General features: G+C 48.5%; 1 protein-coding gene across 2 annotated transcripts in view; it reads left to right on the top strand.

The window, feature by feature from the left end:
• The first annotated feature begins 5975 nt into the window (after positions 1 to 5975).
• Positions 5976 to 25190, top strand: part of MAP4K5 (mitogen-activated protein kinase kinase kinase kinase 5) — a 101012-nt gene continuing 81797 nt past the window's right edge. For both annotated transcript variants that reach the window (XM_056850692.1, XM_056850691.1), the window contains exon 1: positions 5976 to 6110. In XM_056850692.1, the coding sequence (XP_056706670.1) occupies positions 6003 to 6110 (108 nt within the window). In that variant the 5' untranslated portion in view covers positions 5976 to 6002. The remainder of the gene's footprint in view (positions 6111 to 25190) is intronic.

Raw genomic sequence — 25190 nt, 5'->3', positions numbered from 1 at the left:
CCAGGGTCATCTTGTCCAACCCCCTGCACAATGCAAGAGATTCACCACTACCTCCCCCCACACCCCCAGTGACCCTTACTCCTTGACAAGAAGATGGCAAAGATGCCCTCTCTCTCATCATCTACCTAAGGTCATATGATCAGCATTGCTGACAGATGGCCATCTAGCCTCTTCTTATAAACCTCCAGGGAAGGAGAGCTTACTACCTCCCGAGGAAGCCTGTTCCACTGAGGAACCGCTGTGTTAGAAAATTCTTTCTAATGTCTAGACGGAAACTCTTTCGCTTTAATTTCAACCCGTTGGTTCTGGTCCGATCTTCTGGAGCAACAGAAGACAACTCGGCACCATCCTCTTTATGACAGCCCTTCAAGTACTTGAAGATGGTTATCATACTCTGAGCCTACTTTACCTTACAGGGTGGTGGTTGTAAGGATAAAAGGAGAGGAGGGGAGCCACATAAGCGGCTTTGCATTCCTGTTGGGGAGAAAGGGCAAGGTATAAATGTAATAAAAGAAACAAATGAAATAAATCTCTCCCCCCCCTTGCCCGAGAGACTTTGTGCCAGAGATGGGTGCTGGTATCCAGGGTGTAGTTTCACCCCCAGTGAAAGTGTCCCTGAGTTGGCAGGGGTTAGACTAGATGACCATGGTGTTTCCTTCCAACTCCGACATTAAGTAAAAATTAAATACATCCACTAAGGAAGTGGCTACAGTAGATATGATTCCCTCTTAGAGATTCTGCCTGGCTCAGAAGTCATTCAGTGCCTTTGTTCTCAAGCAGGGTTTATCTCAGGCCTCTTTGTGTGTATGTTTAGTAAGACACTGCGCAGAATTTCTGGGAGAAGCAGTTAGTCTTCAGGATACTTCGACTTTGCGGTTTCTTGCTGCAAACTCCATAACAGCACTGGCAACGTATGCTGTGCGCTAAACAAATGGAAATTGGGCATCTGAGTAACCTCCGACTGTGCCAAGAAACACCGGGTTCTGCAGTCTAATGGAGTCAAGCGAGCAGATTTACATGAATTTGCTTGTTTTTCCTGGTTCTGCTAAAAGGGAATTTAGCTTGGGCTCCCTCTGGCTTTTAAGACAGGCTGCAAGCTGTAATCGGTTAATAGATCAAATAACGCTTCAGTTGCTTCCTTGGCAAGGACAAAAATTTTAGTTTGTGGGTCTGAAAGGGGAGGGCACACTTTTTTAAAAAAGTACATCCAAGTGTATGTGTGTAAGGGGAATGGGGGGGGGTAATAGCTCCGCTGAATAGTTGCGTTAGACTGTTTGTTGCATTGCATCATTTTGCTTCTTGAGAGTCAGCGGTTGTAGTGGCTGTCAGGCTAGGATCGTGGAGACCCAGGTTTGAATTCAGACTGTGCCATGGAATTCATGGGACCATCACTCTCTCTCAGCCTTATCTGCCTCGCAGGGTTGTTGAGAGGATAAAATGAGGCAGGGTGAACCACTGACCCTGCACTGGCGATCCTTGGAGAAAGGGCGGCATACAAATGTCCCGGACAGATACATTTCTATCCCGATCTCAAAAAGGACGTCCATATCGAGGGTTTGATATTAATCTGGAAAGTCAGATCATTAATCAGCTTAAATTGTTACGCTTGTGAGAAGCACAAAGCTTTGTATACACGGTTTTAAAGCCTATCTTTGCAGCTGGGAGCTTGCCGTGTTTTTAAAGCTCTGAGGTCCTCGGGTTGGGGAACTCGGTGCTTGGTGTCATTGTGCCCTGCCCCAGCGCAACTGTGGTGTGTGCTCAGAACCCTGACAAAAAGGGACCCTGCAAATTTCTGTCTGGTATTAAATTTTCTGGAGGCAAAACGACCCTCTTGTACAGCGTGCACAAAGAGCGTTTGCCTCTTTGGTTATGTTTATGAGGAAAACATTCTTTGAGCAGAGGGGGTTCGGCCAGACGGTTTCTCTTGCAAAACTTTGGCCGCTGTGTGAGATTTTCCACTGGCAAACGCATGCCTTTTTCTGCGGGAGAATCCACAGCAATTCTGGGCCTTGCCAGTTTGCCCTCCCTCTTTTCCCTGGCTGTTTGCTCTAGGTTTCTGGCGGATCTTCTGGGAAAACGGCAGCTCAAGTCTTGCCTGACATTCAGAGGGTACTGTCAACACATCCATACAGACATGGGGGTACATGAACACATGAAGCTGCCTTATCTGGATCGGACCCTTGGTCCATCGAAGTCAGTATCATCTACTCAGACCTGCAGCAGCTCTCCAGGGTCTCAGGCAGGGGTCTTTCACATCACCTACTTGTCTAATCCCTTGAATTGGAGAGGCCGGGGATTGAACCTGGGACCTTCTGCATGCCAAGCAGATGCTCTACCACTGAGCCACAGCCCCTCCCCATAGGGGGATGAGTCTGGAGTGCCTATAGGTGCCTTTCCCAATCCCCGTTCTTCATGTGGATGCAGGATATTTGGGTTGTGTGTGGTGCTAGTGTGGTGCCTGGAGGAAGAAGAGTTGGTTTTTATATGCCGAGTTTCTTTACCACTTAAGGGAGAATCAAACCGGCTTACAATCGCCTATCCTTCCCCTCCCCACAACAGACACCCTGTGAGGTAGGTGGAGCTGGGAGAGCTCTAAGAGAGCTGTGACTAGCCCAAGGCCACCCAGCTGACAAAGGCTGTTACCGCACTAGGTATTCCCAGTGATGTATCAAGAGTTTGAAACTGTTATAAAAAATACTGTTCGCACTTTGTTTGGCCCCTTTAGCTGTGAAGACGTCTTCCAACCATTTTTTAGCCGTGGCATCCAAAAACCCTTTTAAAGCGATGTTTTTTATAACATTTCCAAACTCTTGATACATCGCTGGGAATACCTAGTTCGGTAACAGCCTTAGTGTGTAGGACTGGGAAAACAAACCCGGTTCACCTCCGCCGCACATGTGGAGGAGTGGGGAATCAAACCCGGTTTTCCAGATCAGACTCCACCGCACCAAACCACTGCTCTTAACCACTTCACCGCGCTGGCATGGAGCATTGGTTGCTGCAGCATATGACCATAGGAAGAGCCCTGCTGGATAGGACCGGTGGTCCATCCAGTCTAGCATCCTGTTTCACACAGTGGCCAACCAGTTCCTCTGGACATAAAAACCAAGGCCTTCCCCGATGTTACCTCCTGGCACTGGTATTCAGAGGTTTGATCCTGAACACGGAGGTTCCCTTTAGTCACCATGGCTAGTAGCCACTGAGAGATCTCTCCTCCATGAACCTGTCTTTTAAAGCTATGCCCGTGGCCATCACTACATCCTCTGGCAGCAATTTCCATATTTTAATCACTCATTGTGTGAAGAAGTACTTCCTTTTGCCCGTTCAGAATCTACTGCCCGTCAGGTTCATCGGATGCCCTCGAGTTCCGGTATTCCGAGAGAGGGAGAAAACGTTCTCTTTGTCAGCTCTCTCCACCCCTTGCATAATTTGGTAAACCTCTAACCATTCTTCCCTCTTTACTCGTCTCTTTTCTGGACTGAAAAGTCCCAGACTCTTCAGTCTTTCCTCACAGGAAAGGTGCTCCAATCTCCCAGCATCATGGACCAGTTGCTGATTGCATACTCCTGGTTCAAGCCAGGATACAAATAGCCCATCCCGCTATCCCCCTGGTCCCTGGTCCCTGTAGGAGAGTTTGCTCGATGCTGTTGCCTATTTTAGAACTTGCTGGTGCTCAGACCTGAATACTAGAATGTGGGGTCATCTGCTGAAGCTGGAGGGTGAGAGATTCAAAACAGATAAAAGGAAGTACTTCTTCACACAATACATCATTAAATTGTGGAACTCTCTGCCCCAGGAGGTGGTGATGGCTGCCAACTGGGAAGGCTTTAAGAAGGGAGTGGACATTTTCATGGAGGAGAGGGCTATTCATGATTACTAGTCAAAATGAATACTAGTCATGATGCAGACCTATTCTCTCCAGGATCAGAGGAGCAGGCCTGTTATATTAGGTGCTTTGGAACATAGGCAGGATAATGCTGCTGCAGTTGACTTGTTAGTGGCTTCCTAGAGGCCCCTGGTTGGCCACTGTGGGAACAGACTGCCGGACTTGATGGACCTTGGCCTGATCCGCGTGACTTTTCTTATGCTCTTATGTTCTTATGTACTACACCACGCTGGCTCATGTGTTCATCCAGCCAGTGAGGGGGAGCTCACCACTTCCCTCGGCAGCCGATTCCACTGCTGAACTAGTCTTACTGCAAATTTCCCCCCTTAATATCTGACATTTCTTTCCATGAGGCATGTTCAAGGCAACTCCCTGTCGGTTGGCTTGTTGTTTTAGCGGGGGCCTTGTTTGTATTTTCTCTCTCAGACGTAAGATGTGCTATAAAGACAGCTTAACTACCCTTGCAATACTTCCCCCATTACACACCCTAAATCTCTGTGACCCAGATGTCAGAACAGGCTTCTGGCCTATGTTTGTTTTGCACAGTGCGACTCCTCCTTGGAGGACCTGCCAATCAACTGCCAGCTTAGTTGGTGCCGCCTTAGAGATGCCGAACATGGCTGATGTGCGCGCAGCTGTGCTGAAAGCATCGTGACACACTTACACTGATGCGTGTTGGCATAAAATAGTCTTTGGCGGGTGCTCATGGACCTAATGGTGCTGGGCAAGTGTACAAAGCAACCCAGGGTGCAGAATCCAACCTGCTGAGAATCTCAGCTTCCATTTCACCAAGAGCCAAGTTTCCAGCTCTTAAGGTCTGAGGGGTCTGGATGGGTGAGGGTCTGAGGGGTCCGGAGACCACGTCCTGTGAGGAAAGGTTGAAGGAGCTGGGTATGTTTAGCTTGGAGAGGAGAAGACTGAGAGGGGCTCTGATAACCATCTTCGAGTACTTGAAGGGCTGTCATATAGAGGAGGGTGCCGAGTTGTTTTCTGTTGCTCAAGAAGGTCGGACCAGAACCAACGGGTTGAAATTAAATCAAAAGAGTTTCCATATAGACATTAGGAAGAATTTTCTAACTGTTAGAGCAGTTCCTCAGTGGAACAGGCTTCCTCGAGAGGTGGTGAGCTCTCCTTCCCTGGAGGTTTTTAAGCAGAGGCTAGATGGCCAACTGTCAGCAATGCTGATTCTATGACCATAGGTAGATGATGAGAGGGAGGGCATCTTGGCCCTCTTCTGGGCATGGAGTAAGGGTCACGGGGTGTGGGGGGGAGGCAGTTGTGAATGTCCTGCATTGTGCAGGGGGTTGGACTAGATGACCCTGGTGGTCCCTTCCAACTCTATGATTCTAACCCTCTTGTGCAAGTATCTGAAACTGAAGAGTCCTGAACGGATTCAAGAATTAGATTCTGCCAAGCTGAAAAATTGGCTCCCTATGAATTTCGGTTATGATCTAGTATCTGGCCTTATGCAGTGTTAGCCCTGCCATGAAGCCCCCCCTCCCCCCGGCGCCCTTAAGGGGGTTGGAGTGGTGAATGCACAGATCTGACATGGTATCTTCCACTGTGCAGTTCTCCTGCACAATTGCCTCTGAAATTAACCTGAGCAACCTTCCGTTCCATGAGAAGAAGGTTTTTTGTACCCTGATTTTCTCTACCTTTTTAAGGAGTCTCAAAGCGACTTACAATCTCCTTCCCTTCCCCTCTCCACAACAGAGAGAGAACCGTGACTGACCCAAGGTCACCCAGCTGGCTTCATATGGAGGTGCAGGGAATCAAACCCAGTTCTCCAGATTAGAGTCCACTGCTCTTAACCACTACACCACGCTGGCATTGCACCTCCCTGTTGGTTGGCTTGTGCTTTTAGCGGGGCCTTGTTTGTATCGTTCCAGGATATGGTTTTTTTCAAGTCAATACCTCATGTAAGTCTCTCTTTTATTTTTCAGGCCTATAGAAAAGCTGGCTGAAGCCATGCAGGTCACTGGCCCGTCTCCTCGCTAGGACCTCCAGGGTGTTGCCGACGATCTCGGAGACCCACCAGCGAGGAAAGAGAGGCAGCCGTGGACTGTTCCCTGTTCCCCCTCTGGGGGGAAAGGGAGGGAGAGCGCGTTTGTGGACTATGGATCCTCTGACTCGCCCGATTGGGGATATAATGCGGCGGAACCCCCAGCAGGACTACGAACTGGTCCAGAGAGTGGGGAGCGGCACATACGGAGACGTCTACAAGGTGGGAACCCGGCAAGGGGATGTTCTCTTGACCTCCTGGCTGCATTTCCATGGCACTTCTGCTGCAAACCCTGGGCCCAGGGTGGCTAACAACAACCCTAATACAATAATCAATACATTAAGGACAATCATAAAAACATATATCTATTACCATAGATATACTTGGAGATAGATCACAATGGGTAGCCTTGTTAGTCTGTCACTAGTAGTAGAAAAGAGTAGGAGTCCAGTAGCACCTTAAGGACTAACAACATTTCTGGCAGGGTATGGAGCTTTCGTGAGCCACTGCTCACTTCTTCACATATACCTAGAATGTTATTCCATCTATCCTTAAGTAGAGACGAGGGAATTAGACATACAACTAATTAATCAGGTTCGACAATGCATTCTCCTGGATTGAATAGAGATCTGGGATTCTTGTCTCATTACCAATGCAAATTTCTCCAAGCCTACTATCCCTCTGCATATCACGCCTAACCAAATCATGCCTGCTAATGCCATTTACTTACTTTTGACATTTACATTGCCATTGTGTGTCTAATTCATTCATCTCTACCTAAGGATAGTTGGACTCACATTCTGGCTGCATCTGAAGAAGTGAGCTGTGGCTCACGAAAGCTCAGACCCTGCCAGAAATTTTGTTAGTCTTTAAGGTGCTGCTGGATGCCTACTCTTTTCTACATAAAAACCTTAACATTCAAGTTGGATAAAATGGCACCCTAATGATGATTGGCTTATTATGCCAGATTAAAATTGGGGGAATAATTCTTTAATAGGGTGAAACTCGTCTCTAAGATGGCAAATGAGATTCTGTGTGATCAAGTGTAAAGTGATGCATGTTGGGGCAAAAAATTTCCCCACTTCACATATACACTGATGGGATCTGTGTTGGCAGAGACAGACCAAGAAAGGGATCTTGGGGCGGTAGTGGATCACTCGATGAAGATGTCAACCCAGTGTGTGGCTGCTGTGAAAAAGGCAAATTCCATGCTGGCCATAATTAGGCAAGGAATAGAGAACTGCTGCTGTTATACTGCCCTTGTACAAATCTATGGTGAGACCACACTTGTAATACTGTGTACGGTTCTGGTCACCACACCTAGAAAAGGATATTGCAGAGCTTCAGAAGGTGCAGAAAAGAACAACCACAATGATCAGGGGACTGGAGCAACTGCCCTATGAGGAGAGACACTTAGGGCTGTTTAGCCTGGAAAGAAGGCAGTTAAGGGGAGACATGATAGAGGTCTATAAAATTATGCATGGCATGGAGAGAGTGGACAGGGAGAAGCTTTTCTCCTTCTCTCATAATAAGAACGTGGGGTCATCTGCTGAAGCTGGAGGGCGAGAGATTCAAACCAGATAAAAGGAAGTATTTCTTCACACAACTTGCATAGTTAAATTGTGGAACTCCCTGTCCCAGGATGTGGTGATGGCTGCAAACCTGGAAGGCTTTAAGAGGGAAGTGGACATGTTGTACACCAGCCAGTGTGGTGTAGTGGTTAAAGCGGTGGTTTGGAGGGTGGACTTTAATCTGGAGAACTGGGTTTGATTCCCCACTCCTCCACATGAGCAGCAGATGCTAATCTGGTGAACTGGGTTGGTTACATATGAAGCCAGCTGGGTGACCTTGGGCTAATAACAGCTGTCTTAGAGCTCTCTCACCCCCAACTACCTCACTGGGTGACTTGTTGTGGGGAGGGGAAGGGAAGGTGATTGTAAGCCAGTTTGATTCTCCCTTAAGTGGTAGAGAAAGTCGGCATATAAAAACCAACTTCTTCATGGAGGAGAGGGCTATCCATGTCTACTAATCAAAATGGATACTAGGCATGATTCATACCTATTCTCTCCAGGATCAGAGGAGCAGGCCTATTCTGTTAGGTGCTGTGGAGCACAGGCAGGATGGTGCTGCTGCAGTCGTCTTGTTTGTGGACCTCCCAGAGGCACCTGGTTGGCCACTGTGTGAACAGACTGCTGGACTTGATGGGCCTTGGTCTGATCCAGCAGGGCCTTTCTTATGTCCTTTTGTCCTAGAGGGTAACAGCAGAAGACCTACCAAACAAGAGAGAAGCACTGAATGTATCAGTCTGGTCCGTGTGATTTGACTTCCTTCCTTTCCTCCCTCCCCTTGAATAGCTTGAGCCAGCTGGGGCACAGGTCACACATTTTTTCACTCCTGGGGTGAACGATGGGAGTGAGAGTCAGGCGGGGCGTGTGTGTAAATGGCTGGGCACCCTGGGTTGGGAGGTCGGAGCCAGTCTTTCCTGGCCCCCTGCACTTCTTATGTGGGCTGCCAGCACCTTGCTGGGTAATCCTGCCCCTGTTAGTCTCTTCCTCCAAATGTCTGTTGTAAGGGGGGGGAACTCCCCGACCTTTTAGTTTTGGATTACCTCAAAGGAGGGGGGTGACTCCTCTCTTGTTTATGTGTTTGGCACATTTCTGTGCTTCCCTCTCCAGGGCAAAGCTGCCTGAGGAGGCTCACGACAGGCACAGAGCCATAAAACCGTCAGTAGTGAGTCTGATAACTAAACGGCAGCTTATCAAAAACAGCTCAGCCCAATGACTGTGAAATAAAAATGACCCACCAGCAGAAGGAAGCGCGAGGTCACAGTGAAGGATGTGTAGAAACATAGCCGAGGTCAGCATAAAACAGCAGAACGTCGATTTAAATAAAACTCCACAAAAATGACGCGTAAGTGATGAGACAGGTGATAAAAGTATTAACGCGGTCAGGAAAAACGAGTAACTCTGCTTCACCCTGGGAAGTCTGTTATAGGCAGTTCCTGAACATTACAAGCCGAAGGCAGCCTGAATAAGACTGGGAGGGGCCTGGGGTGGAGCGCTTGTTCCTAGACTCTTATTCCCAGCCACGGAAGAGGTTCAAAAGATTGCCCTCTCCCCACCATATTTGGGGGGGGGGATGGGAGTCATGGTAGCAAACGGGATTTCACTTGGAGGTAGAATTTTCTCTTACAAGGAGCTATAACTGAGTCCAGTCTTTTTATGTACGATTCCCCAGTTTTAGTTTTCAGGCTGGTAAGCGTTTATTTTTTTTAAGAGGGCGTTTTTTCTTTCTTTCCCTCTATCAGACAGTGCTGAAACGGGGGGTGTGACTGGAAAGGGAAGAGTCTTATTCTGACTGAGTGGCCTTCAGGCCAGTTAGTGCCCCCCATTCCCCCCCACATCAAGTCACAGATGACTTATGGCAACCCCTCATGGGGTTTTCCAGGCAAGAGATGTTCAGAGGTGGTTTTGCCATTGCCTGTCTCTGCATAGCAACCCAGGCCTTCCTTGCTGGTCTTCCATCCAGGTACTAACCAGGACCAGCCCTGCTTACCTTCTGATTTCTGACAAGATCAGGGCTTGGCTGGGCTATTCAGGTCACATGAACACATGACGCTGCCTTATACTGAATCAGACACTTGGTCCATCAAAGTCAGTATTGTCGACTCAGACCAGCAGCGGCTCTTCAGGGTCTCAGGCAGGGGTCTTTCACATCACCGACTTGCCTGGTCCCTTCAACTGGAGATGCCGGGGATTGAACCTGGGACCTTCCGATTACCAAGCAGATGCTCTACCACTGAGCCATGGTCCCTCCCTGGTACCCCCCATTAAGATCTGGTTTTTAAGGCGGTGGAGCAGGCAAGATTTTGACTTGGATTTGGTCAATGAGGCTGCTGTTGGAAGCCCAGGGGGGCTCAGGAGTGATTGTGATTTGGGGTGGAAGGAAAATTTTGTCAGATCTTTAAAGTAAAATCCAAATGAAAGGTGTGCTGGAGGCAAACCAGGCTGCCTTATCTGGCTTTGAGGAAAGGGGTGATCAGGCCCAGTTAGTTAAGTAGAGAAGTGGAGACAGAAACGAGTAGGAGAGATAGAATCATAGAATTGGAAGGGACCACCAGGGTCATCTAATCCAACCCCCTGCACAATGCAGGACATTCACAACTGCCTCCCCCCCCACACCCCGTGACCCCTACTCCATGCCCAGAAGATGGCCAAGATGCCCTCCCTCATCATCTGCCTACGGTCATAGAATCAGCATTGCTGACAGATGGCCGTCTAGCCTTTGCTTAAAAACCTCCAGGGAAGGAGAGCTCACCACCTCTCGAGGAAGCCTGTTCCACTGAGGAACTGCTCTAACAGTTAGAAAATTCTTCCTAATGTCTATATGGAAACTCTTTTGATTTAATTTCAACCCGTTGGTTCTGGTCTGACCCTCTGGGGCAACACAAAACAACTTGGCACCATCCTCTATATGACAGCCCTTCAAGTACTCGAAGATGGTTATCATATGCCCTCTCAGTCTTCTCCTCTCCAAGCTAAACCTACCCAGCTCCTTCAGCCTTTCCTCACAGAACGTGGTCTCCAGAGTTTCTAATCTTTAGACAGAAACTCTTGATCTAGTTTCAACCCGTTGGTTCTGGTCCGACCTTCTGGGGCAACAGAAAACAACTCGGCACCATCCTCTATCTGACAGCCATTCCAGTATTTGAAGATGGTTACCATATCCCCTCTCAGTCTTCTCCTCTTCAGGCTAAACATACCCAGCTCTCCCTTTAAAAACTGGATTTTTGAATTGGAGGGTTGGAGGATATGGAGGTGAAGATCTCCTTGAAAATATCTGCAAGGAAAGACTGTGGCTCATTGGTAGAGCCTCTGCTTTGCATGCAGAAGATCCCAGGTTCAATCCCTGGCCTCTCCAGTTTAAAAAAAGGACAAGGTAGTAGGTGGTGTGGAAGACCTCTGCCTGAGACCGTGGAGAGCTGCTGCCAGTCTGAGTAGACAATACTGACTTTGATGGACCTGATTCAGGGTCTGAATCAGGGTCTGATTCAATAGAAGCCACCTTCGTGGGCACGCATCTGTGGTTCTTGGGACAGTCCCGAATCCGAAGATCTCTTCCAAACTCATGTTCTTCACAGAGCGTCTCTCCTTTCCCTCATTGTGACATAAAGTTGTCGACCTCAGTTTAGTCTGCCGTGTATATCCCCCCCTTCAGACGTGTGACTTGATTGCTTACGACTGTGTATCACCCGGCATTAAATGTGATACTTGGAGGCAGCCTGACCTTGAGCTAAGAGTGGCAAATGCCTCAGGTAGGGGAGTTGGGGGGGGAGCGGGAATGTGCAAAGCTGGTGGCTGTTGTGGGGAGGGGAAGGGAAGGTGATGGTAAGCCGGTTTGATTCTGCCTTAAGTGGTAGAGAAAGTTGGCATATAAAAAACCAACTTTTCTCTATTCTTCCAATTCTTGATGGGACCATGTACGGAAGGCAGCAAGGACTCTAATTAGTACTCAGTGTAGTACTCATAAGTGTGTGTGGGGTTCTGTGTGGAAGGGAGAGCTTGGTTCGAGTCCTGAAGCACCTTAGAGACCGTGTGGAAGCGATAGGGGCACACAAGTGACGAAAATAACAGCGCCGAAGAGCTCTAAGGCCAGGGAATTCCACGCAGTACTGACCTTGATGGACCAAGGCTCTGATTCAGTATAAGTGTGTGTGGGGGGCTTCATGCGTGCTGTGTTTTTAAGGCAGCGTTCCTGTTCTGTTATCGTTGCCCAGCACCAGAGGTTGCAAGGCAGTTGATCTAACAAATTGTAGCTACTACCAAAAAAAATACTAACTAGTTGTAACAGAGGTTCAAAGAAAGTGCAAGACACGTATTGCAATACACACATAGTGAGCAACAACAAAGGCGTTGATAATATTACACAAAGCCACAACAGTGATGGTATGCCGGCTAATGTTCCGTTTCGATCTCTTCTTCAGACTGTAATTTCTTTGAACCTTTGTTACAACTATTTTGTGTGTGTTTTTGTAGCAGCTACAAGTTGTTAGGTAAACTCGCAACCTCTGGTGCCAGGCAACTTCTTCTATCAGAGGTTTCCCCCCTTTTTTTCTGATAAAGTTGCCAGCAGACACTGAAAAGGCCTGAAAAACACCCGCGTTTGGGCCGAATCGGTGTTTGCACAAATATCTGGATTGGTGGAACAGCTGCTATTGCTTGAGGCTGAGGACAGTTACTTAGATGCCTCGGCTAGGCTGTGTGTGCTGGCTGTACATTGATGCGCAAACAAGCAGGGACAGGTAACGCAGTCATAGTTTAGTAGCCTCCACAAGAACCCCGCAAACTTTGACGGCAAGCTGAAGACGCACAGGAGTGTGCTGAGGTTCTGCTGTTGCCAGAGGTTCTGCTGTTCTGCCAGAGGTGTGCTGAGGTTCTGCTGTTGTCCATGAATGTTCTGAGTAGATTAGTTAGAAGAGGTGGAATGATTCAGCATTTAAATCTGGGTTGTTGTGCCTCAGTCTCTTAATTTATTCCATAAAGCATCCTTAGAACTGTGTGGATTTATTGTGGAAATGTGGTGTCTTGCAAAATACAATCTGTTGCAAAATAATATACATAATATGCATCTGCTTTGCATGCAGAAGGTCCCAGGTTCAATCTCCAGTTGAAAGGATCAGATAATAGGTCATGTGAAAGACCTGCCTGAGACCCTGGAGGGCTGCTGCCGGTCTGAGTAGACAATTCCGACTTCGATGGACCAATGGTCTGACTCAATATAAGGCAGCTTTGTGTGTGTTCATGTGTAAGACCTTTCTGGTAGTGGCCCCTGATTGTACAATTCCTTGCCTCCTGCGGTTCATCCAGAACCCTCTTTTTAGCCTCTTCCCACGCCATTGAGGCTCAGCCCATCTCTTGCACTTTCTGCTTTCATTCCTATTTACTGAGGCCTTTATCAATGTTTTGTTTTGGTGGTGTACCTGATAGTAAAGGTAGTCCCCTGTGCAAGCATCGGGTCATTCCTGACCCATGGGGTGATGTCACAACGCGACGTTTACTAGGCAGACTGTTTATGGGGTGGTTTGCCAGTGCCTTCCCCAGTCCTCTTTCCTTTACCCCCAAGCAAGCTGGGTACTCATTTTACCAACCTGGGAAGGATGGAAGGCTGAGTCAACCTTGAGCTGGCTACTTGAAACCGACTTCTGTCGGGATCAAACTCAGGTTGTGAGCAGAGCTTGGACTGCAGTACTGCAGCTTACCACTCTGTGTAATTTTCTTTAAGCTGGGAGCCACCATGAATGCTTGAAAACAGTTGATACAAATAAGTAAGTGATGAACTCTCCTTTTGGTCCCGAGAGCGCCAAGGTGGTTCACCTTCTCAAAATCAAATTTCAGAAGAACCATGATCCAAAGCAACAAAATAAGGGGGGGGGAATCCCCCTGGAGTGGTCTTCCGGCTTCTACAGGGTTGTGGTGAATGCCCTTTTGGAAATCAGTGGGAAGATGAACAGGGCTGAGGCCTGATTCTTGTGGTAGCTCAGAGGTGCAGTGGCCCTGCTCTGCCATGGAGCTTGCTAGGTGAGTCTCAGCCTAACTGCCTCACAGGGTTGTTATCATAAAATCATAGAGTTGGAAGGGGCCGTACAGACCATCTAGTCCAACCCCGCTTAATGCAGGATCAGCCTAGAGCATCCCTGACAAGTGTTTGTCCAGCCTCTGCTTAAAGACTGCCAGTGAGGAGGAGCTCACCTCCTCCCTGGGTAGCTGATTCCACTGTTGAACAACTCTTACTGTAAAAAATTTCCCCCTAATATTCAGCCGGTACCTTTCTGCCTTCAATTTAAACCCATTATTGCGAGTCCTACCCGCTGCTGCCGACAGGAACAGTTCCCTGCCCTCCTCTAAGTGACAGCCCTTCAAATACATAGAGAGCAATCATGTCCCCCTTCAACCTCTTCCAGCCAAAACATTCCCAACTCCCTCAGCCTTTCCTCATTGGGCTTGGCCTCCAGGCCCCTGATCATCCTCGTTGCTCTCCTCTGCACCCGATCGATTCTGTCCACATCCTTTTTGAAGTGAGGCCTCCAGAACTGCACACAATACTTCAGGTGCGGCCTGCCCAGTGCATTGTGACCCTCTTGCCTACCAAGGCAGAGAGGACTTCAGTCAAGCTCAGCCCCTTTCCAGTGGCAGGCGGAGGTCAGTGACCAACGCATGAGACGCTGCCCTGTCCCGGGCTTGTGGCTCCGCCTTGTTCAGCATTGTCTGCCCCAGCTCTCCAGAGAAAGGCCTTTCCCATCTCCTGCCATCTGCGCTTTCTCCCTAGAGATGCCAAGAATGTAACTTGCGACCTTCTCCTCCACGCAAATCCGCTGAGCTGCATCTTCTCTGTTACGCAGAGAAGCAGATCTCTGCTAATTTGCCCAAATAATTCACATGAAAGGAGTTGGTTTTTCCATGGCATGGAATTTTGGTTTTTGTGTGTCTCAAAACAGGCCTGCCCTTAGTTAAGTGGCTTGTGATAATATTTCACATTTGCTCTGATTTTAGTTACATTTTTTTGCTTTGGTATAAGTCAGTATGAGCTTGATTTAATTTTGTTTTTTGTCAATGGATTTTGAGTCCAGGTTTTGGAATATTTTTTCACCCAAGTGATATGCGGGAAAAAGTATTTCTGCCAGCTTCTTTTTGCTTCTCTCTGCAAGAAGCTCTAGGAACAGCTAGATTTGAGTCCAGTAGCACCTTCGAGACCAACCAGATTTTCAGGGTATAAGCTTTCAAGAGTCAAAGTATCTGACAAAGAGAGCTTTGACTCTCAAAAGCTTATATCCCCAAAAACATGTTGGTCTCTAAGGTGCTGCTGGACTCACATCTAGCTCTTCCCCTGCAGACCAACACGGCTACCCTCCTAGAATCATAGAGATGGAAGGGACCACACAGGCCATCTAGTCCATCCTCCTACTTAATGCAGGATCAGCCTAGAGCAGGGGTGTCAAGCATAAGGCCTGAGGGCCAGATCCGGCCCCTTGAGAACTCTTATCCGGCTCACTAGCCAGCCGAGGAAGCCCCCCCACTCTCGATCTGGGCTGGCGTGGCATGGCCCGGCCCGACCAAGTGACATTTATATCATATCTGGCCCTTGTAAGAATTGAGTTCGACACCCCCCCACCGGCCTAGAGCATCCCTGACAAGTGTTTGCCAAGACCGTCAGTGAAGGGAAGCTCACCACCTCCCTAGGGAACTGATTCCACTGTCGAACGACTCTTACTGTAAAAAAAATTTCCCCTAATATCCTGCCGATACCTCTCCACCAGCAATTTAAACCCACTATTGCGAGTCCTATCCTTTGCTGCAAAGAGAAACAGCTCCCTGCCCTCCTCTAAGTGACATCCCTTCAAATACTTGAAGAGAGCAATCCTGTCCCCTCACAACCTCCTCTTCCCCAGACTCAACATTCCCAACTCCTGAACCTCTAGCGCAGGGGTGGGGAACCTTTTTCCTGCCAAGGGCCATTAGCACATTTATAACATCATTCGGGGGCCATAACCAGGTGTAGATCTCCCAGCAGGGGGGAGGCTAGGGTTGCCAGGTCTCCAGCCACCACCTGGAGGTTGGCAACCCCAGGGGAGGCCACGCAGAGAAGGCCTGGAGGGCACCCCTGCTCCCCCCGTCCTCCCCCCCAGGCAGGAGGGCAGCCAGCGGTTGGCCCGAGCAAACGAGGCGCCAGGGGGGCACAGCCCGCAGCCGATCCGCAGGGAAGGAAGGGAGGAAGGAAAGAAAACAGAGAAAGAGGAAAAGGGAGGGAGGGGGAAAGAGGGAGAAAGAAATGGAGGGAGGGAGAGAAAGAAAGAAAAGGACGGAGGGAGACAGAAAAAGAGGGAGAGAAAGGAGAGTGACAGAAAAGAGGAAGAAAAGTAAGAAAAGCCTCCCCCCACACACACACACACACCCGCGCACACCGGCCCCATGCAACCAGGCCCCAGCCTCCACGCCTCCCCCCCACACACACACACACGGGCCCGGAGCTCCTGAGGACCACGGAAAATGTCCTCGGGGTCCGCATGCGGCCCCCGGGCCTGATGTTCCCCATCCCTGCTCTAGCGAGTGGTTTATAGCCAAAGATTGTGACCTTCTGTATGCCTGTCCCGCTTAAAGAAGGTGAAGGTATATTTGTCTGCCTCTTGTGAGAATCGGGCATTTATAGCGCCTGATTAAAAGGATGCAGGTTGTATCCTGAGGTTAAGAATAGCTTTCGGGAGGCCGAATCAGATTAAGGCTGACCTTTGGTAGTGGAGTTACAGGTGGCAACAGGTTGGCATTACATTCGGAGCGCTTTCGGTTGGATCCAGACTAAATGGGCAGTTTCCACCACCATTCTGCTGTAGACCCACGCCATGGTGCTCCCCCCGGGTCCCTTGTCTCCCCACCCCCAGCAGATCCATGGGCTGTTGGGAAAAACATGGGGCAGGCAAGTCCTTTCTGCTGGTAGAAAATTTAGTCTGGATCGTGCCCTTGGTTTTGTGCCCTTCCAAAACCGAAGGAGTCTCCCTCCATCTTAGTACAGAAGTGGTCTTGTGGCTATTCTGAGGCCAGACTTGTGGTTTGCCGAATGACCAGTGGTGTCGCGAAAGCCCCTCCCGGTTCCTGGATGAGCACGGTGCGGCCTTCTACTTCTCGTATGCTACTCCGTCGCTGTCCTCTGACTTGGGCAGAGAGGAGACTTTTCGAGCAGGAAAACGTAGCAATCTGGTGCCCAAACTAACGGGAAACACAGAGTATTATCTGCTGTGGAAGGTGTGCAAGGATAAGGAAATGGAATGAGGCGGTCAGGCGGTGGCGGAGGACGGTGAGGGCTGGTCGCGTCTGAGATTGATGACAGCTGCCGTAACAGTGTGTTGAGATCTGGGCTGGGAGGTCCTCAGTTCGAGTCATGCCTGGACTCACCAGGTAGCCTTATAACCACTCAGTATCCTTTCCCCACATCTGCAGTATGGAAATCAGAGTAATAACAATGAACTTTGTGATGCTTGCAAGGATTTCTGAGAATTCTCAAAATGCCTCCTGTGGCATATAAAGACCAACTCTTCTTCCTCTTCCTTCTTTTCCTCCTCCTAAACAATCTCTTCTGCACAGACTGGAACCAGTCCCTCACTAGCAAAGTGGTTTTGGTGCAGGGCTCAACCCCTTTAGTTATACAACAGTGCCTCAGCCACCTTTCTCTTTGGGGTGGCTTCCATCTGACAGGCCCATACTGCTGCAGTAAGAGCCCAGAGATTTTTACTGGGCAAGGGCAGGTGGTACCCTCTTGGCTACCTGGCTCTCTTGTCTTTCTTAGGTCTTTCAAGGTTAAGGTCCCTGTAGGCTTGGTCTGTCTGCCTCTGATGGTTTTTTCTTTATACTGTGAATACTTTTATTGTGAGCCAGTCTGAACTTGGGGAAGAGAAAGACAGGAATGCTTAAATACACAAGCGAGGGCCTCGCAAAGACCTGGGAAGAACGCGAGAAGCTCTCCTTCCAGGCTAGATCAATTGCTGGTGTCTTCTCCAATCTCATCTGGGGAATAGACCCAAACTAAGTGTCAATCCAGATACACTGGAACAGTCGGTACGATCTGCTGGTGAGAGTACCCCAGGATTAGAGAAGCCCAGGTTCAGATTCTCCCTTGCCATGATGTTGGGAGGCATTACAAAATTATCAGCATACGACCAAAAACAAGTGCTTTTCAATGTAGTTATATTCTGTAAGCATATAACATACAAACTTGCAATCTACAATTGCTCATGTGTTTTGTGATGCCAGTTGCTTATGCACAATTATCAAACATACAATGTTTTGCATACATGAACTTCAATATTCCGTCAAAACAGATATTGCACCATTTGATTTTGTCTGTAGCATTCACAATGTCAATGGAATCCAAGGTTTAAACAGAGATGGGCTCCCGGTATTGTTCCCATTTCGCTTTGCTGCTTCATCAAACTTGGAAATTCATTATGCCAGTTGAATAGGTGCTCTTTCCTTCTTCACGAGGAGGGTGCCTCTCTGTTGCTTTGCGGATGGCTGCGTAGCTTCATGTTGGGAGGGGCTGTGGCTCAGTGGTAGAGCATCTGCTTGGCATGCAGAAGGTCCGAGGTGCAAAACAGAACACTACCTGTTGAACTTGCTATTTGTATTTGTGGGACTACTATCTTATGAAGTGTTATTTGTCATTTATAAGCTTTTTGTCTCAATTACAAGTGGACAGTCACCCATCCAGCAGATGTTTTTGAGAGTCCATTAACCTCTGGCATGTTGTGTATCTAGATTTCGTTTTTGCTGTGAACTAGAAGGCTCCTATGACATCAGAAGCGACTGAACTTCCCAGATTTGATGGCATTAGAATAAAGATAAACCTTTTTTTCAAAAATAGAGACAGGAGAGTGTAGCTGTTCGAAGAGCAGGTAATCATTTTCCATCAACCACTGAGCTCGACAGGAGCTGTCTCAGTTCATTAGGTTTTCCTGGAGGCAGCAGATCCGTCCTGTGCAGTTAAGAAGACGACGAAGAGTTGGTTTTTATATGCTGACTTTCTTTACCACTTAAGGAAGAATTAAACCGGCTTACAATCACCTTCCCTTCCCCCCCCACCACCAACAGACACCTTGTGAGGCAGTTGGGGTTGAGAGAGCTCTAAGAGAGCTGTGACTAGCCCAAGGTCACCCAGCTGACTTCGTGTGTAGGAGTGGGGAAACAAATCCAGTGCCCCAGATCAGAGTCTGCCGCTCATGAGGAGCGGGGAATCAAACCCGGATCTCCAGATTAGAGTCCACGGCTCCAAACCAGTGCTCTTTACCACTACACCACACTTAAGAGCGCTCTTCTCTGGGACACGTGTCCCCAGTGTTACCATCGCAGCTTTCATCGGAGTAATCCTGCCCCAGGCAGCTGGGTGGGGAGTTAGCCAGGGAGCCTTGAGGTGCGGGTTCAAGTTTGTCCACATGTTGAGGTGGGTGTGGAGGGCTTGATGTGAAACCTGTGGGGACACAAAAATCCCAAGGGGGCATTTTGGACTCTCCTTCGCAGTCAGAGCTGGAAGATGCCTGGGAAGGCAGAGTCAGCTGCTGGCTGAGAAATCCAGTTTAGAGCCAGTGTAGCGTAGTTGTTAGAGTGTTGGACTAGGTCATGGGAGGCCCAGGTTCGAATCCCTGCTCTGCCATGGAAGCTTGCTGGGTGACTCTCAGCCTAACCTGCCTCACAGGGTTATTGTGATCATAGAATTGGAAGGGGCCACACAGATCATCTAGTCCAACCCCTGCTCAATGTAGGATCAGCCTAGAGCAGTGGTTCCCAAAGTGGGCTGTACCACCCCCTGGGGGGGCGGTGGGATTACCTAGGGGGGCACTAAGAGGCAAGAGGGTAGCAGGGGGTGCTAGAGGTGGGCCCCTTCAACTGTGTTGTTGGGAAGTGTAGGGGGTGATGGGGTTGAGTTTGTGGAACCAAGGGGGCGGTGGCCCGAAAGGTTTGGGAACCACTGGCCTAGAGCATCCCTGACAAGTGTTTGTCCAGCCTCTGCTTAAAGATTGCCAGTGAGGGGGAGCTCACCACCTCTCCAGGAAGCTGATTCCACTGTTGAACAACTCTTACTGTAAACATTTCTTCCGTAATATCCAGCCAGTTCCTTTCCAGGTGCAATTTAAACCCATTATTGCGAGTCCTATCTTCTGCTGCCAACAGGAACAGCTCCCTGCCCTCCTCTAAGTGACAGTCCTTCAGATACTTAAAGAGAGCGATCCCTCAACCTTCTCTTCTCCAGCCGAAATATTCCCAACTCCCCCAGCCTTTCCTCCTACTGTTTGGTCTCCAGGCCCCCGATTCTCCTCGTAGCTCTTCTCTGCACCCGCTCCATTCTGTCCACCTCCTTTTTGAAGTGAGGCCTCCAGAACTACAGCGGAACTATGACATCTTGTGATTTGAATTTTATGCCTCGATGATAAAATAGAGGAGAGAAGAATGCCATAAGTGGCTTTGGGTTCCCGCTGGGGGGAAAGGCAGAGTAATAAATGAAGTAGATAAATCAAATTTTATCAGCTGAACCTGGAGTGTGGAAACAGGTTGGCAACTCCTGCCTCCTTTCTGAGTAAACATGCCGAGGGTTGTACTGTTTCTGTCCGCGTTTTCTTCCTTGAGAGGCTGAACATTTGTCTTGGAACTGGGGGGCTCACTCTCAGCCCCAGCAGGCCTCGCTCGGCGGCCTCGGGCGTCTTGGCGTCTTAGTCCCCGTCTGTAAAATAATGAGATGCAGAAGGTGGTTGTGAGGATGAAGGACTCGGTGCGTGCGTTGTGCAACCACTTTGGCTGTTACATAAACGCAGCTAATAATAAACCCGGCTTGGCTCTGTTCCCGGCTGCCACCCCCCTGCGGTGTTTATGGGCTTCTCACATGCGTGTCCCTCCTTGCCGCCTGTTCTCTGCCAGAGGGGATGTTGCTTCTGGCTCAGCCATGTCATCTCTGTTGGCCAATCCCCTGTAGCCCTGCCCCTTCCTTTTCAGGTGGTCTCCGTGGGGATTCTCCATCTGGGCATTACTGGAGACGCCCCTTTCCAACAGCAACACCTTTATTGGCATATATACAGTTAATACAGGGGCTAAGACAAGAAGATAAAAAACTAGGATCAGATCGGATCAGAATTTAGATTCTCGAAGCCTCGTAGGTAGTTGCAGAAATTTTGCTACCGTATCCATTATATCGGAGTTTTGTCCAGAAAGAAAAAATAACGAACTTTACAATTGTCCAAAACTCCGTTCCATTCATCTAAGAGTGACTTAAGAATTTTTTCTTGGATATCAGCATAGAAAGGACAATACAAAGAGACATGTTGTCGTGATTCTCGAGGCCTCGTAGGTAGTTGTCGAAATTTTGCTATGCTAGCCATTATATTGGAGTTTTGTCCAGAGAGAAATAAAATGAACTTTACAATCGACCGAAACTCTGTTCCATTCATCCAAGAGTGACTTAAGAAATTTAGCTTGGATATCAACATAGAAAGGACAATACAAAAAGACAGGTTGTTGTGATTCTCAAGGACTCTTAGGTAGTTGTAGAATTTTTGCTAGGCTGTCCATTATATTGGAGTTTTGTTCAGAGAGAAAAAAACCCTGAACTTTACAATTGTCCGAAACTCCGTTCCATTCATCCGTTCCTTTGGGAATCTGGCACAGTGTGGTGGGCACGGCCACACAATGGCTGCCGAAGGAGGTGGAGCCAGCATTTTCGAAAATCCACGCAGCCTATCAAATCTCCAGTGGCCAATTAGAAGCTTCACTTGGCAAAGGCCCCACCTGGCCCTGCCCACTTTCTAAAAATACTTGGGCACCCCAAAAAGTGTTGGCAGGCATCCTGGCACCCACAAACACCATGTTGGGGACCCCTGCCTGAGGAGATATTTCTGGTTTCTGCCCAGGCATCCAGAGAGTCGACCCGGCTCACTTGTCTCGGTCGTGGAGCTTGAGTGCCGCTGACTGAGTGTGACACGTGGGAATTTTTTCCTCGTCTACCATTGCAGCTGAACTATCAGGGCACCTTAATGTATGAATCATAGAATAAAATCATCAGAGTTGGAAAGGACCACCAGAGTCATCTAGTCCAGCCCCCTGCACAATATAGGAAATCCACAACTACCTCCCCCCACCACACCCCAACGAACCCTACTCCATGCCCAGAAGATGGCCAAGATGCCCTGCCTCTCATCATCTGCCTAAGGTCATAGAATCAGCAAAAAGCAAAGACTTTTCTAGAGTGTTGTGTCGGAGACATTTGGATTTTTGTTCCCTGGCAGGCTCAAAACAGAGAAGGGTAAAAAAAAGATCTTTGATCCATTCCACTTTTCTTTTTTTTTAAGCTGTTCATGTGATTTAATTTTTCTGGTTTCGGCCGCTGGGAAGCGACTTCAGCAGTAATTCTAGGCACATCTACTTGGGAGAAAACCGACTGAACTTTGGAGGATTGGGCTGTGTTTATGTTTTTCATTTCATTTCCTTTTTCTTTTCTTTTTTGCAGTTAGTAGCAAGGCCGAAAACTACGTGCTTTACATTTTTCGAAAAGTGGTGATAAATATTTAGGCCGCATTCCTAAGCTCAGCTGAACCCAGTTGGTCTCCCTTCTGAGTAAACATGCATAGGACTGGGCTGATAGTTTTTGGGCAGGAATTCAAGACAGTCTGAATTGGCCTATTATGGAAATTTCTACCGGCGATCGTGAGAATCCAGCTGGGGCAAAGGGCAGGCAGTTCTACAAAACAAAGTCTTGAAACCTTTCTGCTCTTTCCGTCCCCCGTGGTGCGCATGCACACTCATTACTTGGTACCTGCAAGGTCAGGCGTTGACTTAGAGATGTGAATGTGCCATGGTTTCTCGAAGACCACAGTCCAAGGGTTTGCATCACCTCGAATGCAGTGTGCTCCAGTGGAGGCTCTTCCCACATTTCAGCTGCGAAGGATGTTGTGTAACCTGAGGAAGAACCACTAAATGATAGTACAGGCACACATGTGATCCATGTGCAAGTGATATAAACTTGGACCTAATGTAAAGATTTAGGTGATGCATGTGCATCTTTAACTGCCCTATGAGGAGCGGTTAAAACGCTGAGGGCTGTTTAGCTTGGAAAGAAGGCGGTTAAGGAGAGACATGGACTTGATGGGCCTCGATCTGATCCAGCAGGGCTTTTCTTATGTTCTTGATGTTGTCCTCCCCCTCACATTCTCAGAAGAGCGTGCTGGTGAAGCAGTGCAGAGCTGGGAGAAGTGCCTGCCATAACAGCCGCCGTGTTTGGCCCATGGGGCCAAGGGGATGCCAGTACAATGCCTTGGCTTCCATACAGTGGCTGCATGATATCATTGTCTATTCATCCTGTTTCTGCATTTCCCCTGCTTTTCTGCGATCTTTCTCAAGGCTGGCTTGCTACTATCTTTATAGAAAGGTGCTGTCAGACGCCTTGTAGATGGGACATAGCAGCACATTTTTTCCCTTGCCTCAGCCCCAACAGCCACCATTGGGACTTAACAAACATCTGCAGCACAGTGATGCTATAATGATCACTGTGCCATGGCCTTCTAGTACCCAGCTTTCAGAGTTTTTTTTTTAAGTCACCCTTTTTGTTGTGGAGTTATAAGGGGAGTTGTGCAGCCTGCACCGTTTGCCTTATGACGTTGCAATGAATAAGGCTAGAGACTTTTTTACAAAAATTAAAAGCTGGGAACATGTAGTTGTGGCGATAATTCTCTTTAATATTATCGCACTGTAGTGCTCTGCGAATTACCTTATTTTTAAATGCCTGAAAAAGGCCTCTAGTGGTGCGGATGGGAAATGGTATCCTCAGTTGGGCTGAGGCAAGGAATATGTGGGAAAACTGCCACGTGGATTCTCTGTCGCCAATCTGTGGGGAAGCAGCGCTGTTAGAATTGGGGCTCCCAAACCTTTAACATTTAAGCAACAGTGATGCTAGAGTAAGTATCTTGCAGGCCCATTGCCTGAGTTGTGCCTGACTTGCAGCAGGTTGTTTACCAGGATGACTTGTTGCCCATCAGGATTGTCTCCAGTTACTCATAGAATCATAGAGTTGGAAGGGACCACCAGGGTCATCTAGTTAACCCCCTTCTCAATGCAGGAAATTCACAGCTACCTCCCCTCCCACACCCCCAGTGACCCCTACTCCATGCCCAGAAGATGGCCAAGATGCCCTCCCTCTTATCATCTGCCTACGGTCACAGAATCGGCATTGCTGACAGATGGCCATCTAGCCCCTTCTAAAAAACCTCCAGGGAAGGAGCGCTTCCCACCTCCTGAGGAAGCCTGTTCCACTGAGGAACTGCTCTAACTGTTAGAAAATTCTTCCTAAAGTCTAGATGCAAACAACTTTTGATTTAATTTCAACCTGTTGGTTCTGGTCCCACCTTCTGGGGCAACAGAAAACAACTCGGCACCCTCCTCTATATGACAGCCCTTCAAGTACTTGAGGATGGTTATCAGATCCCCTCTCAGTCTTCTCCTCTTCAGGCTAAACATCCCCAGCTCCTTCAGCCTTTCCTCGTAGGACTTGGTCTCCAGACCCCTCACTATCTTCGTTGCCCTCCTCTGGACATGTTCCAGCACTTGTCTACATCTTTCTTAAATTGCGGTGCCCAAAACTGAACACAGTACTCTAGGTGAGGTCTAACCAGAGCAGAGTAAAGTGATACCATCACTCAGATAGGGAAGCTCTGCAAAAATTAGTTTCAGAGGGTTTGGTTGCCATGTTGATCTGCAGTAGAATAGCCAAATTTGAGTCCAGGAGCCTCTTAGAGACCAACAAGGTTTTCAGGGTATGAGCTTTCGAGAGGGACAACAGGCAGCCTTGACTCTCGAAAGCTCACATCCCCCCCCCAAGTCTTGTAAGTCTCTAAGGCCCTACTGGACTCGAATCTAGTTCTGCAAAAATAGGCGCTAATTGGTTCTGTGTCCCCCCCACCCCCCTTTTAGACTATGAACAATTAATGTGGCTGTGGGTAAAGCGCAGCTAGCTAGGGGAAATCTTTGTGAGCGGGTAACTTGTATAGACTTATTTGTGGTTCCAGCTTGGGTGTGTTTTTGTCACATGGGTGTTTGGGTGATAAAAAGTTGGACGTGCAGTTCCATACATCGCATTGACTGTTAGTGCGCTCCGCAGTTACCATGGAGAACAGAAAGAACATTTGTGAAACACATACCGGGGTTCAGAGTGCGAAGAGCTCAACGAGTCTGTCAGCTCAGTGCAAAGCAGTGGAGAAAAAGGCAAATTTGATGCTAGGGATTATTAGGAATGGGACTGAAAGCACAGCTGTAAAGCTTGCGTATAACTTATGATTCATAGAAATACAGAATCATAGAGTTGGAAGGGGCACATGAACACATGAAGCTGCCTTATACTGAATCAAACCCTTGGTCCATCAAGTCAGTACTGTCTGTGACCCGCAGCGGCTCTCCAGGGTCTCAATCGGAGGTCTTTCACATCACCTACTTACCTGGTCCCTTTAACTGGAGATGTCGGGGATTGAACCTGGGACCTGCTGCATGCCAAACAGATGCTCTACCACTGAGCCATGACCATCTAGTCCAGCCCCCTGCTCAATGCAGGATCAGCCCCTAGAGCATCCTGACAAGTGCCTGTCCAGCCTCTGCTTAAAGATGGCCAGTGAGGGGGAGCTCACCACCTCCCTAGGGAGCTGGTTCTACTGTCAAACAATTCTTAGTGTAAATCCCCCCCCCCCATATCCAGCCGGTACCTTTCCGCCCGCAAAAACCAGCCTGAAGG

The sequence above is a fragment of the Euleptes europaea genome, chromosome 6 (genome assembly GCF_029931775.1).
Source record: "Euleptes europaea isolate rEulEur1 chromosome 6, rEulEur1.hap1, whole genome shotgun sequence".
Lineage (NCBI taxonomy): Eukaryota > Metazoa > Chordata > Lepidosauria > Squamata > Sphaerodactylidae > Euleptes > Euleptes europaea.
Note: the sequence above shows the minus strand (reverse complement) of the source record. Positions and strands in the feature narration are given on the sequence as shown.